This window comes from Petaurus breviceps, unplaced genomic scaffold (assembly GCF_028583685.1).
Source record: "Petaurus breviceps papuanus isolate PSGF00001 unplaced genomic scaffold, PetGlider_PUasm1.0 98, whole genome shotgun sequence".
In the NCBI taxonomy this organism is placed as follows: Eukaryota; Metazoa; Chordata; class Mammalia; order Diprotodontia; family Petauridae; genus Petaurus; species Petaurus breviceps.
Window position 1 is genome coordinate 5,791,576 of NW_027187460.1, and position 20,022 is coordinate 5,811,597.

Below are 20,022 nucleotides of genomic sequence, written 5' to 3' on the forward strand. Positions count from 1 at the left end.
TTTTCATTCTTCATTAAAGAACTATAACATATTAAAAAAATTTTACTAACATTGGTGTGGTGTGGTGTGATAAAGCATGGAGGTCACAAGCAATAGATGAATATTTTATTTAAGTGAATTGCCATGTAATAACCTTAAGTGATATTACTGTGGGAAAAAATTAAGGTCTTTTCTATTTAGTTCAAATTCTTAAAACTTTTTTGTGTCATGAACCCTTTGGCAGTCTGGTGAAACCCATGGATCTCTTCTTGTGTTTGTTTGTTTTAATTCATAATTGAAGGCACTGTTGAATTTTACTTAGAGGTTATTGAAAATAAAAGTGAAATTTTGTTTTCCCAACCAAGTTAATGAACCTATGGATGTAGTTTTAGGTTCCAAATAAGTAATAAAATCCTCACCATTATTGTCATCTGTCCCCTACATAAAAGTGTAATTGATTCAAGTATCCATCTATAAAAAATTTTAAGAAAAACACCATTTTTCTGTGTATGCTTGAAAATGTTTTTAAATTTATGCCAAAGGCTAACTTTTAAGTTGAAACAATTTTATTATTTAAAAAATGTTTCTATGGTGAAATTTAATGCTGTTTGAAGACTGATAGATAAGACAATTAGTGACTCTTTTATATTTCATGCACTTAAGGAAGTTTTTATGCTTTTCTATTTCTGTTTTCTAATCTTACCCCAAATTTTAGTTTAGTCATAGGAGCTAGACATAAAAGGGATCTCAAGTGCTATCTAGTTATAGGGTCATAGAGCTAGATCTAGTAGAGACTTCATAAGCCACTCAGTCTAACCTTTTCCTTTTACAGATGAGGAGCTAAGACTCAAGAAGTTAAGATCCTTATCCGAGGTCATACAAGTAGTAAGAGTCAGAAGGAAAACGTGAACTCAAGTCCTCAGATTCCAAAGCCAGTGCCCTTTCCATTTCTACCACCCTCTCTCCTGTAGGTGCACAGTAGTTTAAGTGTTATTATACACTTTACATGATGAGGAGGTCAATTACACAAGCCCAATTATCACACAAATAATAGTAAGGTGTTTCTAGAAAATCGTTTTCCTGATTGCTAGTACAATGTGTGGTCTTTCCACACCATACTGCCTCTTCCTAGCATTAAAGATATGTTTTTTATAGTAAAAAACAACATTGGATTCAAAGTTATTAAATTGGAGATGTTACTGACAATAATGAACAGTTGGGTGGCACAGTGGGTCAGTGTACTGGGCCTGGAGTTAGGAAGACTTATTTTCTTGCATTCAAATCTGGCCTCAAACACTAGCTGTATGACTGTGAGAAAGTCAGACATAATTTAAAAATTACTGAATAACAACTGACAATAATAGTTCATGTTTCTATAATATATACTTTAAGATTTACAAAAGCAGGGTGGCTAGGTGGCTCAGTGAATAGAGCACCAGTTCTGGAGTCAGGAGGACTTGAGCTCAAATGTGGCCTCAGACACCTAACACTTACTAGCTGTGTGACCTTGGGCAAGTGACTTAATTCTGATTGCCCTGCCTTCTCCCCTCCAAAAAGCAAAAAAATAAAAAAAAGAAAGATTTATAAAGCATTTACTTCACAATCTTGTGAGTTAAGTTGTGTAAGTATCATTGTCATTTTTCAAATGAAGAAACAACCTCACAGAGTTAAAGTTACTTGATCATACTGTGACTAGATATTGGTTCCCTGGGTTTATTATCTAAACAGACTAATCTGCTGAAAGGTGACTAATATTGAATGTCACAGTTATAGAGGCATTTTATAGATGTACTACGTTGAACTTTTAGTTGTTGTATTTCTGTCCCTGCTGAATTTGTTAATTGCATTAAAATAAATGAGGCTGGGTATCTTAACTGTTTTTCCAGATTAAAATTGCGCAATTTTCCTTGTCAGCCTAATATACATTGTTTTCACAGTCTCATAATTATTCTAGGCTCTTTAACAGGAGAGTATCTATAGTTAGGGACTCAATTTGATTAGTGTATAAAACACCAGTCATTCAAAATTATGCACGTGTGCGCACGCGCGCGCACACACACACACACCAGTTCCAGGATTCACCAGCTATTGGAAAACTATTATTTGTAGTGATCTCATAGTATATAATATTGGAAAGAGCATTACGTTAGGAGATAAAACACTTGGAGACCACTTCTACATTCACCGCTATTTTGCCTGGTGACTTTGGACACCTTCTTTAAATCCTTTAGGCTAGAGTTGTCAGACAGACCACAGCCTGTCATTTACAGTCTAAACAAGGTTAAAATGTAATTGAGAAAGAAATAAAAGTACAATAAAACCCAGATAATGTTAATAGGTAGTTTTCTGAGTCAATATGTGGCTTTCAGAGATCCTTATTTTTATTTTAGTTTAGTGGTGCTTGGTTCCTTTTTGAGTTTGACACCACTGCTTTAGGTAGCCATAACCACCTCATCAATAAAATGAGGAAATGAATCACAAGATTTCCAAGGTTTATATACAGTACAAAGGACCCCAAAAGATAGACAATTCTTTAAATCAAGGGTCACATAGCGGGAAAGGCCAGATTTGAGCCTTCCTGACTCCAGAGTAGGCACTCTATCTAATGCACTGCCTAGCTGCCATTATTGCAGTCCTCTAATTTGATCGTTTGAATACTCTAATACAAACTTAAAAAAAAACCATAAGGGGAAGGAATTACTATTCTTCATATTTTTGAAGAACAGAACAAGAAAAAATTAACTTGAATGGCAGAATCAGGGTTTTAAATTAGCCATAAAAAATTTAGTACTACATTTGAAGTCAAAGGAACCATATAAAAGAATTAAGCACTAAATGTTAAGAGTCTACCTCAGTTAAGAGGCTGAAGACATTTATGAAGCACCTGCTATGTGCCATACACTGTACTAAGTACCAGGAACACAAAAGATAATCCCAGCTTTCAAGGAGGTCACAGTCTAATAGCAGCAGCATGTCAACAACTATGTACAAACAAGCTAAATTCAGGACAAATGGAAATAATCAACAGAAGGAAGGCACTAGAATTAAGAGAGATTGAAAAAAAGTGGGAAGATCCTGCCTTCTCTAGAAGGTATGATTTCATCTGAGATTTAAAGAATTCAGGGAAGCCAGCAGGCATAGATGAGATGAGAAGCATTGGGACTTCAGGGACAACTAGTGAAAGTGCCTGGAGTCTGATGTGCTGGCTTTACTATCTTTGATGGCTTAAAAAAAGAACAAGAGAGTTTTATAAAAATCTTTGCAGATCCTTTCCATCTTTCCTTTTTTTTCATGTCTTCCTTTCAGCTCCATCCTTTGTATGACTTTGCTTAGTTAGGTACCTTATTAAACTTTTGAAAAAAGTGTTTGACCCTCCATGATTTATCTATTCCATGAGGTGATAACTATTAATAATCTTACACTATCCTACCCTGTAAGATTTTATATATGAGATTTTATCTGAAACTTGTTTTGCCATTGGTTGCTATATCTTTCCACTTGATGGGTAATTAAGTGTTTGCTAAGCCATTTTTAAGCTCTTTTAGTCTCTTCATTATGGTGGTTGATCAGTTAAACTTTCTTATGAAGTTATTAATATTATTGGTATCTTCCATCTGGGTCCCATTCTTATCAGTAATTTAATTAGGTAAGGGTTTACTTGTTTAATTATATAAATATCTTTCTCATAACTTCATACTACTTTTGATTTTACTCTTATACATTGGAGGTCTGATGCCTGATTCAGGAATGACTCCCACATCAGAGTATATTAACTTATAATCAATTTCATTTTTCACAATGTCATTCAATCTTCCTAGTACTCAATGCCTTCCAATTCTTGTCCTGAAGAAAATACTCATGGTAGAAGTTTCTGTGTTGTAACAGTTCTCTTACCTCTTATTCTTTATTCCTGGTACATATTTTCCAATTTATTTTTTTGTTGTTCTGACCTATTTCAACTTATGCATTAAAGTCATCAAATATCAAAGAATTTTGTCTCAACTTCTTTCCTTTTTGTTTTCTTTTCTTTTAATTATAGCTTGAATGCTGTTAAAAGCCCTTCTCATCCTGGCTCCTTATTTCCTTTCCAGTCTTCTTACGCCTTTCTCCCTCCATGTAATCCAAGAACACTTGATTCTTGCTGTTCCTCACATACAACAATATCTCAGACATTGACTTTTCTCCATGCCTGAACTCTACATCCTGGAATTCTGGAAGATTCAGACCAAATCTTCCTTTAATTGAGCCTTCCCTGAGATAACATCCCATTTACACTGTATATAGTTTGTATGTGTGTAGTTTTTTGCATGTTGTCCCCTTAGATTGTGAGCTCCTTATGACAGGGACTGCATCTTTATCATTTTTCATATCTTCAGTACTTAGCATAATGCCTAGAAGATAGTAGGTACTTAGTAAATGATTTTTGATTTATTAAATTTAGACACTCCAGTAGTATGTCCACTACTACTAGATCATTAGACAGGTATCTCACAGAGTCCCAGAAGCATAAGCTGGTAGGTAACATTTTTCTTCCACTCTCACTGCCAAAGTCAAAAGGAGCAACACAGGACTAAGGGCCATTTTATATTTTTCTGTGTATCATAAGTTATCTTGACCAAATACTTCATTACCAAGTAACCAGCTTACTGGTGATGAGCCTCTCCATTGTTAGGTAGGCTGGTGCCTGTTCAGAAGACCCACTGGGTCACAAAGATCTTCCAGCATGGTAGAATCTCCCTGAGATGTGCTCTGCTAGAATATATTCTCTGATATACAAGAAGTCTTTTAAGAAGTTAACGTCCCAGAGATTGTGGGTATTTTTGAGTGGAAATATTGAATAGTCATTTAATATGATAATTATCAGAGAAGGTCAACAGTTAGAAAGGACTTCCAAAACCATCTTCTACAACCTGTAAGAATAAGAATCCTTTCTACATCATCCCCAAAAATTGTTTTTATGTAGCAGGCAGGAAAATGCCATGTTTGCAAAGTGAATTTTCACAGAATGAGGCTTATTCATTATATCTTTAATATCTTGATCCATATAATTTCCACACATGATAGAAATTTGACTCTGTTTATTGTGACTTTGCAGGACTGTTTTTGTTTTTTCATTTGAATTTTCTTAATAAAAGAAAAGTTATTTTCTTGTGAAGTGCATCTGTCCTTTTCCTGATGACTTAAGTAGTAGAAAATCAAATACCTCCAGAGACAGCCCATTCTTTTGGATAGCTCTTCCTGTTAGTTAAGTTTTTCCTTATATCAATCCTAAATCTGCCCTTTGGCACTGTCTATTTCTTGCTCCTTAGTTCTGTTCTCCGGAGCCAAGCCAAGTAATTTTCCTTACATTTGACAGCATTTAATATGCTGCAAAACAGATATCAAACTAAACCTCTCCTTTACACCATGGAGTTCCTTTACCCCATATTCATGTGTTAAACTCTCAAGACCTTTCTCTGTCCTACTTACCTTTCTCTGGATATTTTATAGCTTATCAGTGACCTTTCCAAAAATGTGGCACCCAAAATGGAGAAAACAATCACAGGTCCTTTGAAGTATTGCAGAGAAATATAACAGAAAATTATTTTTGCTTTTACTGAAAGTATTTTCTTTAGCAATAGTTTCATATACCCCTTAAATGTTTAATAAAGTTTATTTTATGTAACTTAGCACTTCATTGTAGATCATTTTCTCTTTAGATATTGATATTTTCTTCTATCATCCTAGTAAAAATATAATAGGGACTTTTATTAATGGATAATTTAGAAATAACAAGGAAATACAGAGAACCACATCCATATATGTACATCCATTGTATAGGTATGTATGTATAGATGTGTATATATCTATATATGTATGCATATGCGCATATAAAATGTGTGTACAACATTCCCCCACTGGGTCTCTTATTGTCCAAGCAAACTAAAACAATCAGCTGAACCATTCTCCTAAGTTTAGCCTTCAGTTGGGTTCTCTAAATATAAGAGACTAGACCAGTGTCGGAGATGTGTTTTTTTTGTTGTTGCTGCTGTTTTAATTTTAATTTTCAGTTCTGAATTCTCTCCCTCCACCTCCTCTCTGCCCATTAAGAAGACAAGAAATATGATACACATTATACATATGAAGTCATGTAAAACATATTCCCCCATTATCTATATTGTGGGAAAAAAAAGCAAAAAAACAAAAAAAAAGAGGGGTCGGCTAGGTGGTTCAGTGAATAGAGCACTGGCCCTGGAGTCAGGAGAACCTGAGTTCAAATGCGGCCTCAGACATAACACACAACTAGCCGTATGACCTTGGGCAAGTCACTTAACCCCAATTGCCCTCCAAAAAAGGCAAAAAAAGGAGGGGAAAGTATGCTTCAATCTGTACTCACAATCCATCAGTTTTCTCTCTGGAGGTAGATGTTTTTCATCATGAGTCTTTTAGAATTATCATAGATCATTGTATTGGTCATAGCTTGTAAGTTTTTCACAGTTGATTATCGTTACAATATTGCTATTACTGTGTATATTTTTCTGGTTTTATTCACTTCACTCTGCATGTGAGACTTCCCAGATTTTTCATCCTGCTCATCATTTCTTACAGCACAGTAGTAGTCCATCACAATCATATACCATAACTTATTTAATCATTTCTCAATTGATATTTCCAATTCTTTGCCAGAGTTAGGATTTTTAAAATTAGATATAGAATAGGTGTACATAGTAAGACAGATGTTGCCCTATTTGTAGTTCCAGTCATTCAGAAATTCCCAATTGATGTCATAAAGAAGCTATAAAGTTTTAGAGGAGTAAGAATTCTCTGGTTTGTGCACACTATTACTCTGAATCATATAGAGGCCTCTAACCTTTCCTTTCAAAGGACTTTCCCCATTATTCTTGTTTTGCTCCTCTGATAAACAAGTCTGTGTACTATACCATGTTGTACAGTGATGTTAGTTTTTTTTTTCCATGAATGACTCAAACATGAGCAAATATTGAGTCATATTTTTAAGTGCATTTCACCAGAGTAGAACAAAACAGGAGACTTGAACAAATTATTTCCTGTTTTTTAATTCTAACTTTATGAGATAAGTTTAAATATATTCTCTTTCTGAATGTTTTTTGATTTCTTGCTTGTAGAAACAGATGACTACGCTGAGATTATAGATGAAGAAGATACTTATACCATGCCCTCAAGTAAGTAACTGAATTTTTAAACTTTTCTTTTGCCTCTATTTTTTTTACTTATTTAGATTTGACAGATATTAAGTCAGATTTAAGTTTCACATAGCATATTCAAGTGGAAAATTGTTAGTCCTTCTGTAGAACTTAAGAAAATTATCCTTCAAGAATTTTGTATCATCTAACATTTGCCAGGTACCATTTCTGAAGTAATAAAGACCAAAGTCTGCAATTACATTGACTAAAATATACATTTTCACTCAGGGTCACAGGGCCTATATTTAAGTTATTGGATTTCCTCTTGTATATACAAAATAAAGGACCATTGGAAATTACATTATTTTAGAAATTTTAACTTCAAAATTAAGTTAAATGAATTACTTAATATGAGACATTCAGTATACACACACACAGAGAAATTAATAGTCCTCATAATACAGTCTTGGGCTAAGTGGAAATATCCTCCATTTAAGTATGGTCAAGTATGATCCTTTCACTTGGGAAAATAGTGAATAAACTATTTGTTTCTCTTAAGGTGGCAACCTATAATCAATAGTTCCTGTCCTTTGTTGAGAATACAACAGTGCCCTGATTTTATAATAAAATGTACCCTTCAATTTTATTTCTTTAAAAACAGACTCACTTCCAAAAGAGGTTTCTCATACTTCCCCTCCACTGCTTTCAGGAAAGTGAATTCTAAGAAATTAATATTCTAAATTATTTGATATGGCTTATATAGACATTTTAAAAAATAAATGTTTTAAATAAGAAACTCCTGCTTCTGTGCATTTTGAAACACCCTATAATCTGAATTTACTATGGACATCTAATAAGCAGCTGTTGCTGAAAAAGAATATTACTAGAGTTGATTCTGATGGAAGAGGTCATTATCTAATGCTCTAGATCATGCATACTGATTCCTCTGTCTGCCTTTTAACATTTTAAATTTTTAATAAAGTCTGGAGGAAGAGAATCTGAAGGCAAGACTGTAATCTGACCATTTTGCTTAGTATTCACAGTTCTTATCAATACCTATGATAAAATGTTGTTTCGCTTACACATACACACACACACACACACACACGCATACTAATGTAATGTTTAAAGTCTAAACTTTAGACTGTCCTGGATGGAATCTTGTTTTTCCTTTTCTTTCCTTAGAACCAATCATACAAGATATGACATAAGCATATAGTACTTAGATTTCATTTATGTATATCCATCAGTTGACTAATTTCCGTCAGCTATCAAGAGTTCAATACTATGAGCGGCTAGGTGGCACAGTGAGTAAAGCGCCATTCCCGGAGTCAGGAGGACCCGAGTTCAGTTCCACCCTCAGACACCTAACAACAACACAAAAAAAACTAGCCATGTAACCTTGGGCAAGTTACTTAACCCCAATTGCCCTCCAAAAGGCAAAAAAAAAAAAAAAGAGTTCAATTCTAAAGGTTAAAGTATTATTTCCATAGTGGGAACTGACTGATCAGTCAAAAATGTTTGACTCTAGGAAGACATTTTTTCACTGAAATTCAAGAGCTAATTTTATTTTTTAAAAAGTTAAAAATTAATATATTGATTTAGTACAGTATCTAGTTTCAAAGTGATTTCTTATTAAAATATTTTTTAGCTCATTGATTTTTTTCAAATTCTTTTTTATGTGTGAGCTTGATAAAAACAAAATTAACATTTTCATATACAAGGAAGCATAGGAAAAGGATAATGCATATGAATCTTCAAATCTCTAATATATTCAGTTTATTTCCTTTTTGAAATTTGCTATGTTAGTTTCAAAACTTTCCTGACTTGTCTCTTTCTTTGAATCTTCTTCTTTTTTCTTTGCATTCCTTTTTGCTTAATTTTCTTTTTTTTTTCCTTTTCCTCTTTTTCTTTGGTATTTTTATCACTTTTAGCCTCTCCCAATTCTGTTCTCCCAATTTTTAAAAACTCTGCTTTGTAACAAATTAACAGAGCAAATGTCTTAAAATTCACACAAAAACTGCCTTTAAAATGTATGTTTTATTCTGTCCCTGTATTCCATCACTTATCTGTCAAGAAGAGGGAAGCATGTCTCATCATCTGTTCCCTAGTATCCTGTTAAATCATTGTGTTGGTTAGGATCCTTAAATTTTCAAAAATTACTTTTCTTTCCAATGTTGTAGTCATTGTATAAATTGTTTCCCTGGTTCTACTTACTTCACACAAGTCTTCCTAGGGTTCTCTGAATCTATCCCTTTCATCATTTCTTATAATACAATAATATTCCATTTTGTGCATATAGTATAATTTATTCAGCCATTTCCCAGTCGATGGTCACTTTGTTTCCAGTTATGTTATAACAAAAATGTTGCTAAGAATGTTTTTGTACAAATGGGTCCTGTCTCTCATTATTTTATCTCTTTTGGGTTGTATTACTAGTAGTAACATCACTGGGTCAAAATATATGTGTGATTTAGTGATATAGGGGGGGTTATATAGTTTCAAAAAACTTTGTAGAAGCACATGTTGTTTTATGAAGATGTTCTGTACCTGCATGTACATTTTTGTTTTACTTGGTAAGTTTTTTGTTTTAATGTTATATTATCTCAGGATATTTCATGTGAGTAAATATTGTTAAGATAAGCTTTCCACATTTCTTGTTATTAATTTAATTAATATTAGATATTTCTAAGCAAGGTCTTCAATTTTTTTCTCTCTTAATTGCACTACAGAAAGCTATGGAATAGATGAAGGTAACAGGATTCCCTTAAAATAATTGTGTTTGCCTGCATTTGCAACCTGTGGAGTGACATGGGATGTTTTTGTTTACAATTCTTTATTTTATTTTCAAATTTTCATGTTCATTGGTTTAATTACACAGTTAAATCAATGGATTTACTACTAGCTGAAATTATTTTAAAGAGGAAAATATGTTGTTTCTTAAAATGTAAATTCTAGTTCAAATTATTTCCCTAGATGTGATAGTATATAATGATAGGAATAAGATCCTAAGATAGCTTAAAAATCAAATTTTTCCATTAGTAATAGTATTTAAACTTATGGGAGAAGGAGATATCTACATTTAGATATACATATTGAGATACATTTCAGAGTTTTTTCTTAATTGAAATAAACTAAATTGTATTTAAATTATTAAATCAGAATTCAGTTGCTGAAGTCCTTGAACTAATGATAGTTGGTTCTATACCTGTCTACTTAATTGTTTTTAATACATGTTTCAATATCTTAATTTGCTAATTCGAAGTAAATATCTACTATGTTTATGCCATTACATTATAAACCTTAATTGTTCATCTGGTTTTAGAATTGATTTTTAGAAGCAACCTCTTTAAAATTATTTTTAGCTCAGCAGATAATGTAGAGATATGACATCATAAAGTGGAAAGCTCTTAACCTTTCAAAATATAAGTCACATTACATATTTCTATTAGAAAGATCAACTTTCCCCATCTTTTATAATATAGATCCTTCGGGAAATCTTATATCTTATATCTACAGGACAAATATGTTAGTAGCAACACTAAGATTCATTTAGCATCTAAATTTATATTTCTATCAGCAATTGAGAAGTTATAGTTTAACATATTTTTCTGTGATGTATCACCCATTTAGGAGTGAGTGAGGTGATCTCTAAAGTCTCTTCTACCTTTAATATTCTCTGAGTATTTGAAATCAGATAAATTTTTAAATTCCTGGTGAGAATCCTTAAATTTAATTCATTTTTATGGCGCTGTCACCACTGAATGTTTCTTTGCAACTGATTTGCATCAGCAGTCTTTCCTTTCAAATTATGTTTAAGAGTTTTCCACTGTATATAAAACATTTCCATAGATTGGTGTGCCACAGATTAAAATTTTATTTATATATTACATTAAAATAAGATATTATAATTATTATTCTTTCCACACCTGAAATGATGTTGTTAAATACCTTGTTACTTACGGGTTGTCTTTTACAGCCAGGGATTATGAGATACAAAGAGAAAGGATAGAACTTGGACGCTGTATTGGAGAAGGCCAGTTTGGAGACGTACATCAAGGAGTTTACATGAGTCCAGTAAGTCCCTTAGTGCTTTCAACAAAAGTTTCCTGGCTTAAACCACTAGCTAGTTTTTGTGATATTGGATATCTTATGTCATCATTGCCTTTTGTTTTATTATCTATGAAATGTCATGGCTATTCGGATGTTCTTGAAGCTCCCTCCCAGCTCTAAGTCAAGTCTACAAGTCAAATCAACAAGCATTTATTATTAACAACCACTATACATCTGCTATAATCCAGAAACTGTCCTAAACTCTGGGCATACCAAGAAAAGCAGGTCCCTGATTTCAAGAACATAGTCCAAAGGAGAAGACACCATGCAAACATCTATGTGCAAAGTATATACAGTATAAATTCGGACTAATGTCAAAGGAAAGGCAATAAGATTAAAGAAGATAGGGAAAAGCTTCTTGCAGAAGGTGGATCTATGACTGAAACTTAAAGAAAGACAGAGTTGCCAAGAGACAAAGATGAAGAGAAAAAGAAAATTCCAAGCATAGGGCATAGTCAGTGAAAATGCCCAGTTCTGCTGTATATATGGCAATGCTTTTTTTTTCTTATTTTGTATTTTTTAATATTTAAGTTTATAATGTGTTTCTTTTCTTATTGTATATTTAAGTTTTAAAAAAATTAATTTAAAAAAGAAAAGAAAATGCCCAGAGCCAGGAAATTGTCTTATGTGAAGAATAATGAAGCCAATGTTACTAGATTGAATAGTATATGAAGAATAGGTGGTAAGGTATAAAAAGATTGGAAAATTAGGAAGGGGCCAGGTTTTGAAGAGCTTTGAAAGCCAAACAGAGGACTTCATATTTGAATCTGAAGGTACTAGGTACCCACTGGAGTTTTAAGTAGTGGAAAGATGATTGACATGTCATACCTGTACTTAGGAAGATCAGTTTGACTGTTCAAGGGAAGAATGGACTGGAGTGTGGAGATACTTGAGGATGATTAGACAAACCAGTAGACTATTGCAGTAGTTCAGGTTAGAGGTTATGAAGGCCTGCACCAGGGTGGTGGCAACATCAGAAGGGGAAAAGGTGCATATACCAGAGATGTTACAGAGATAGAAACTTGGAAGCTCAGTTGATATAAGAAGTAATAAGAAAGTTAGGAATAAGAGAAGGTTTGAGGGGAAAGATAATGAGCTTGGTTTTGGACACCTTGAGTTTCTATAGTTCTAGGAAAACAGAAGTTAATGTCTTATAAATTTTATTGTATATATAAGACAATACCAAGTTTGAATGTCAGAGGTTTAAATGCTCTTAAATATATCTCACTGCACCTAGGCTTTTCTGGGAATGTTTTATGTTTTGTCTTGGTGATATTTTAAAAAGGTAGAATTTGTATTACATCTTTCCCTATTGTTACATTTAGAAGTACAAGTAATGCCAACAAGGCTTAAGTTTTATCTGTGGTTCTCTAGGAAAACCATTATGCCTTTTTCTCAGTCTTCATCCTTCTTGACCGCTGCAGCATTTGAAACTATTAGTCACCCCCACTCCTTCAAACATTTCTAAGTGCTTTCTGCATGCCAAGCACTGGGGATTGAAAGACAAAAGCAAACTAGTCAGCCCTTGCCTTAAGGACCTTATGTTGTAGTGAGAGGTAATCTGGATTCTCTCTTCCATTAGTTCTTGAGCTGCTATACTTCTCTGGGGTTTTTTTTCCCCTACATTTCTGGTCTCCACAGCCATCATCTCAGGAAGCAATCCTTATGGAGAGGCAACATAACTATTTCTGTAGATGCTAGAACCCTTGCTTTTTCAGTAGCTATGGCTCCTAAAGGCCTAGAAAATAAGTTTTCACGAAGTCCTTGTCACTGTCAGATGGCTTGACATCAGAAACTGTTGTGCTTATCAGTAAAAATGACAGTACAGAATATGCATATATATATATATTTTTTTTTTGCCAGTCCTCTAAGGATCTTGAGATCTTTTCATTTGACTTGCAACTAAAACTGATAGAGGTGTTCCAAAAGTCTTAGTTCAGTTTTGAGTTGTTTAAACTGTTAAAGCTTTGACTTTTGGGATACCCCGTATATGTTGTCTCTTCCATTAGAACATAGACTTTTTTTCCATTTTCTTTCTTTTAAATAGTATTATATTTTTTCCAATTATATATAACATAATTTTAATATTCATTTTTATATAAAATTTTGAGTTCCAATTTTTTCCTTCCCCCTTCCTAAGGTGGTAAGCAATTTCATATAGGTTATATATTTTCTAACATTTTGATATTAGTCAAGAACATGAACTTCTTGAAAGCAGGGACTGTCTTACTTTGCTATTTATATCCCCAGTGCTTTTTTGCACATAGTAAGTGCTTAAAATATACATTCATCCACGCATTTATCTGTAGCTCTTGACTTCTTTTCCAGAGTCCAACCCAGCATCTCCAGTGATCCCCAGGACATCTGTTCCTGCATATTCTATCACTGCTTTAAAATCAACCTATCTAAAACCAAACTTACTGCCTTTTCCTCTAAACCTGTTCCTCCCTCTGATTTTGTTATTTCTCCATGGCTCCATCCAATCTCATATTTATATTTGATTCTTGCTGTTGCCTCTCTTCCCATATCTAATCAGTTGCCACATCCTGATGATTATACCTTTAAAATAACTCTCAAGTCTTCCTGTGTTCCTTATCCCACCACCCTCATACAGACTCTCATTACCACTTGCATAAACTAGTACATCATCCTAACTAGTACACCACCTTCTCTCCATCCTCATTTTCCACATTGCCAAATGAATCTTCCCTATGTGATTTCATAACAAAACCCTGCAATTGTGCCCATTTACCCACCAAACAAAAGTTCAGAGACCTGATGTTTAGATTCCTCCACAGACCAGCACCACCCTTTTTAAGAACAATATCTCATAATACTTTTTTCTATATATTCACCCTAAAAGCAAACCAGGCACCTTGTCATTCCCTATGTCTGAAATGGGGCCATTCTATCCCATCTTCTCTACCTTTGCTTTAATAGGTATTCTTTTTTTTTTTTTAAAGGAAACCTTTTCCATGAACCCTTTCTTCATACTTTTTGGTGCAATGGAAAAATTGCAGAAGGCTTTAGACCCAAGTTCAAATCCTGGCTCTGACATTTAAGTGTGTTACCCTGGACAAATCATTTTTCCTTTCTAGCAGTGGTGTCAAACGCAAATAGAAATGAATCCATGAGCCACAAACCACAAATTATTATTACCTGTGTTGTCTTGGATTTTTTATGTATTTTTTTAAACCTTTCCCAATTGCATTTTAATCTGGTTCTGTCATTTGTGTCCCTTGCCACTATAGTCTAACCCAGTTTCTTCATCTGTAAAATGGAGGGATTAGACTAAATAAACTGTAAGCTTCCTTATAGTTCTAAATCTATAAACTTTCATAATTATTTTTTTCTCATGAGGCTTTTTTTTTTTTTTTTGCTTTTTAGAGGGGGGAAGGCAGGGCAATTGGAGTCACATGGCTAGTACGTGTTAAGTGCCCGAGGCTGAATTTGAACTCAGGTCCTCCTGACTCCAGAGCCAGTGCTCTATTTACTGCGCCACCTAACCACCCCTCTCATAAGACTTTTTCATTTACTTTTGTTTATACTTCTCCCAGGCACCTAGAATGTGTTGTTTAGTCTTATGATTACTTATATTTTATATCTTTTTGCTGCACAGTAAATTCCTCATAAACAATGATCATGTCTGATTAAACTTTCATCTTCATCTCTTTGGTTCTGTTTTCTTTCTTTGGATTATCCATCTCCCAAGAGGCTTCTTAATCCCCTCTGTGCAGATAAAACTCAAATCTATATATCAACCCCTAATTTCTTCTCTGAACCCTAGTCTCCATTTGCCTATTAGACATCTCCATCTAGCTACTCCTGCTGCACCTAAAACTCGTATACTAAATTTGAATTTATCACCTTCCCAAACTTAATTCTTTTCTGAATTTTTCTGTTTCTTTTCATGATGGCACCACTTTCCTAGTCACCCCTTCATGGAGGTGTTAGGTCCACAGGTGTTGCACACTGCACTTTTCAAAAACTTTTTCAATGTATTAGTCAGTTTTGATTTTTTTCTCTTTAAAAAAGACTATTTGTTTTATGGAATGACCCTCCAGGACGGGGAGGTCTATAGAAAGCAGCTGGGGATAACTTTTTTTTTTTATGTGAGTTTGGGCTTTGCTTTTCTGGACCATGGCTTCAGATTTAGGAGTGACAGGCTCCTGGGGAAGGATGAAGTACACATAATGAAGTTAATCAACTAGCAAGTACTGAGTGTTTGCTATGTGCTAGGCACTATGTTTCACACTGAGGATACAAAGAAAGCCCAAAAGACAGTCTTTTCTCTCAAGGAACTTATAGTCTAGTGGGCAGCTAAGAATGTATTTTAAAAAAAAATTGTAACTGATTTTAACTTTAAAATAAATCAATCAGCAAGCATTTCAAAGGCTCCAAGCATGCAAACCTCAACACACTATATAAATGTCAACATTATTATATGGTGAGGCAACTCAGCCTTCCTAACATCTACAAGATTTTGTCAACAAAGATCAAAACAGTTGATAATTTTTTTTAGTTTATCATGGTAAAATTTAATCCTTCAAAAGGTAGAAGAAACTATGAGGGATATTGCTATAGTAAACCTCATTCTTAAAACAAGGAAGAACTGCATTCTGAAATAGAAATTATAGGAATTGTATGAGGAAGAAACTGTTTCATTTTAGTATTTGAGATAAAGGAGAAGAAACTTTAACATCTTCCAGTAATGCACCCAAAATTTTGAGAAGCTGAATTTCAAAAGGTTTGGAGGGAAGATTGATCTGATTCCTTGGCCTGAAATTTTTAAGGGAAAATTTTCCTGAAAAGAGATGAGAAACTCTCAAGAATGGAATTCTGGCGGCGGCCAGGTAGCACAGCGAGTAAGAGCACCAGCCCCAGTGTCTGGATGACCTGGGGGATCGAATATGGGCTTAGACACTTAGCACCCACCCAGAAACACCTGGCCGTGTAACCTTGAGCAAGTTACTTAGCCCCAATTGCTTTTAAATAAAAAAAGAATGGTATTCTGAAGAAGCTAGCAGAAACATTTCCTGTTTTGAGAATAAGGGAGGTGTGTAAACAGGTGTGAACAAACAACTCAGATGTTTAAAAATCGCATACAGAAAATAGAGGCAAAGGCAAGTAGACAAGATAAATTTTTTAAAAGCAGCATATTCTTATTAATAATCTTATTAGGAATGCTAGATCCCAGAATGAGCTGAGCCTGACAGTGAATGTGAAAGATAGCAAAAAGTTAGAGCTTTTCTTACTATGTGCCAGGTACCAGGCTAAACACTGAAGACAGAAATAACAAGGAAGCAAGACATACATTCCTTACTGTGAAAGATGTTATATTCTAATGGTAGAACACAATTCACAGATTGGTGCTGAGGTGAGGAAGGGATGAATGACCGTCCAAGGGACAGAGTGAACAGCTCACAAATGGCACAGAGGCCTGGACCTCCACAAAGATAAAGGAAATCTTATCTGTCATGACCAAGGGATCCAGGAGTTACTTGAGACCAGGATTCTGGTGGAAGAGGATGAAGATGATGTCCAGAGAACAAGTGGCATAGGAAAGATAGAGCCTGGAAGTGGTATATAAGTAGCACAGTATATACAGCTCTGAAATCAGAGTCAAGAAAACTTGTGTTTGAATCCTACCTCAGATATTTACAATCTCTGTGACTGTGGGTAAGTCACTTAACCCTCTGCCTGCCTTCATCATCTATAAAATGAGAACAACAGCACCTACTTCACAGTGTTGTTCTGAAGACCAAATGAGAAGCTGTGTAGATATGTAGAACACATTGCAAACTTTACAGCACTAAATATATATATGTATATATATATATAAAATATAAATATTAGATACAGCTAGGTTCCAATTAGTGTGAATAATGAATCCCAAAGAGCTTGCATTATTGACATTGGCACTGTTCAAACTAATAATATAATAATTGGTTCCATTTCAATGGAAATAAGCATTGTTAATTTGAATAATGCAGCCATTTCATGGAATTCATTATTTACCCTCATCAGGACCTACCTGTTGTTATTTTTAAGAGATGATTCATGGGGCAGCTAGGTGGCACAGTGAATAGAGCACTAGCCCTGGAGTCAGGAGGACCCGAGTTCAAATCCAGCCTCAGACCCTTAACACTAGCCATGTGACCTTAGACAAGTCACTTAACCCCAATTGCCCTGCCTTCCCCCTCCAAAAAGAAAAAAAAATGTTTCACAGGGTGGGTGGCAAAAGGAATATATTGGGAAAGTGAAGGTGATGAACAAAAGACATAAATAAAAGCAAGGTTAAAAAGAGAAAAATAATAACTTTCATTTGAGCCCCCATCTCAGTTTTTCACCTGGAAACATCAGAATTCAACTGATCTCGGGGCGGCCAGGTAGCACAGCGAGTAAGAGCACCGGCTCCAGTGTTGAGAAGACCTGGAGATCGAATCCCGGGCTCAGACACTTAGCACCCACCCAGAAACACCTGGCCGTGTAACCTTGAGCAAGTTACTTAACCCCAATTGCTTAGGGGTGGCCAGGTGGCTCAGCGAGTAAGAGCACCGGCTCCAGTGTCAGGATGACCTGGATCAAATCCGGCCTCAGATACTCAGCACCACACCCAGAAATAACTGGCCGTGTAACCTTGAGCAAGTTACTTAACCCCAATTGCTTTAAAAAAAAAAAAAAAAAGAATTCAACTGATCTCATTCCCTGTAAAAGCCCTTAGTTCCCATGCAAATATTCAAGCTAACAAAACATCAAATAAGGGACAGGTTTTATTTAACTCCCTCCTTCTTTCTGCCTCATTGAGTCCCTCTCTTAAGATATAGTCCAAGCATCATCTTCTGCATGAAGCCTTTGTTGATTGCCTAATTGTTATTGCCCTCCTAACTTTTTGTATTTAACTACCTTGTATGAATTTATATTTATGCTGAATATATTTTTATATAAACTGGCCTCCTTTAGAATTTAAGTCGTTGTAAATAGAGATTGTTGACATTCTTTTTGCCACCCTAGAGCATATTGGGCGCTTAATAAATGCTTTTTGATTATATGATTAATACCTATGAAGAAAAAATGGCTTGGTGCATTCAAGAGTGCTTTGCAACTATAAAGCATTATATAACTGAGTTATTGGCATTGTTATTGTAGTTGTTATTAAATGGGCAAAAGAATCCATTATAAGCAGTGGCTCATATAGACAGCTAAGGCATGACCATAAGGTATCCCTTTTCCCCTAAGTTTGACTTGCATCCAACAAGCTGAGCAATCAGAAGGTTTCACAAATCTTTTATCCTCCTAATTGAAGTGCCATGTTTAAAACGTTATCCCAAGTACACAAAGTGATGTTATAGGCAATGTTCAGCAAGCTATATTATTAACACTAGTGATAGGTTAATAATATTTTCCCTTTTTTAACTTGGTATCTCCTATGAAAACTAGCTGGAGTTGTGTGGAGCCTGTAGTTTTTAAGCAAAGTTTCCTTCTTTGTGCATTTAACTGTTCTGCAAAAGATGGCCTTGTGAATAGCATTTTCACTCTTCTGGTCCAAGCCCCACATTTAAGAGGCATACCTGTAAATTCTACTACATCCAGAGGAGGAAGATCAAAACTGTACTATACAAGGGTTGGTTGAAAGAACTAAAAATGGTTAGCCTGAAAAAGAGACAATAGAGAAAGAATATGGTCACTATTTTTATGTATCTCAAGAGCTGTCATGTGTAAAAGAGATTATTAAAAAGGAAGGTCTTTACTCACACAGGGAAGAGGACATTGGGAGTGTTATGTTGGTAGCTAGTGATAAATAGGCAAAAAAAAAAGCAAAACCACCCACAACTTTCTTAAGAAATGCACTGAAGAAAACAAAGTGCAAAAGGAGACAAAAGAGCAATCTTATTACCACCTTCTTAAATTTAAATATATGTTATCATTTCTTTGAAACATGTAAACTGTATGTAATGGTTTCGCAATCCTCTTATTTGCATATGAAATGTATGTGTTTGTGGAAGATCATAATAAATTAAAGTAAGATAACATTTTCTAGGGAAAAGAGGTTAGAATTATTCTGCTTAGCTCCCAGAGGACAGGTCAAGGACCAGTAGATGGAAATTATAGGGAAGCAGATGTCAGCCCAGTGGAAGGAAGAACTTTGTAACATCACCAGCCATTCGTAAAAGGACTAGGTTGTCCCATATGGCAGTGAGCACCTTAGATGAAAGTGTTCAAGCATAAGTTGAGTGTTTACTTTAGTGCAGAAATGTCAACATTGCTATTTCTGCATTAAGTGGAATGACCTCCAAAGCCCATTTCATTTCTTTGATCAATCAATAAGATAAAATATAACTGTGATTCTAACTCTGCTAGTTTTCACATAACAAAATAATTTATACATGTACACATAAGTAATAGAAAACCTCTATGTTTTTATGTATTTTCCTCAGGAGAATCCAGCAATGGCAGTTGCAATTAAAACATGTAAAAACTGTACCTCAGACAGTGTGAGAGAAAAATTCCTACAAGAAGCCTGTAAGTTTTTTTTTATTTTTTAAATAAAATCAAAACAGCTCATTTTATTGGTTAGATTAAAGATCATATTTTTACCTCCCTTGGACAGGAAGACTTTGTTATTTATTACCTTGCTCAGTGAATAGCTGTGCTGGAACAAGCATGTAATTGCTGATTTTTCCAGCTAAATTAATAAGTATGTGGTATTTAGAGTAAATAGAGGTTCACCTTCAGAGAGGCCAGGGGAGAAGGAATTTAATTTTCCTGTGCATGTTGGTATACTATA

General features: G+C 34.6%; 1 protein-coding gene across 8 annotated transcripts in view; it reads left to right on the plus strand.

Annotated features, from left to right (window-relative positions):
• PTK2 (protein tyrosine kinase 2) overlaps positions 1-20,022 on the plus strand; it is a 439,876-nt gene that overhangs the window by 315,542 nt on the left and 104,312 nt on the right. For 7 of the 8 annotated variants that reach the window (XM_069081220.1, XM_069081223.1, XM_069081222.1 and 4 more), the window contains 4 exons: positions 7,104-7,160; positions 9,854-9,874; positions 11,101-11,198; positions 19,673-19,757. In XM_069081220.1, coding sequence (XP_068937321.1) covers positions 7,104-7,160; positions 9,854-9,874; positions 11,101-11,198; positions 19,673-19,757 — 261 coding nt within the window. The remainder of the gene's footprint in view (positions 1-7,103; positions 7,161-9,853; positions 9,875-11,100; positions 11,199-19,672; positions 19,758-20,022) is intronic. The other variant, XM_069081221.1, reaches the window with a different exon arrangement.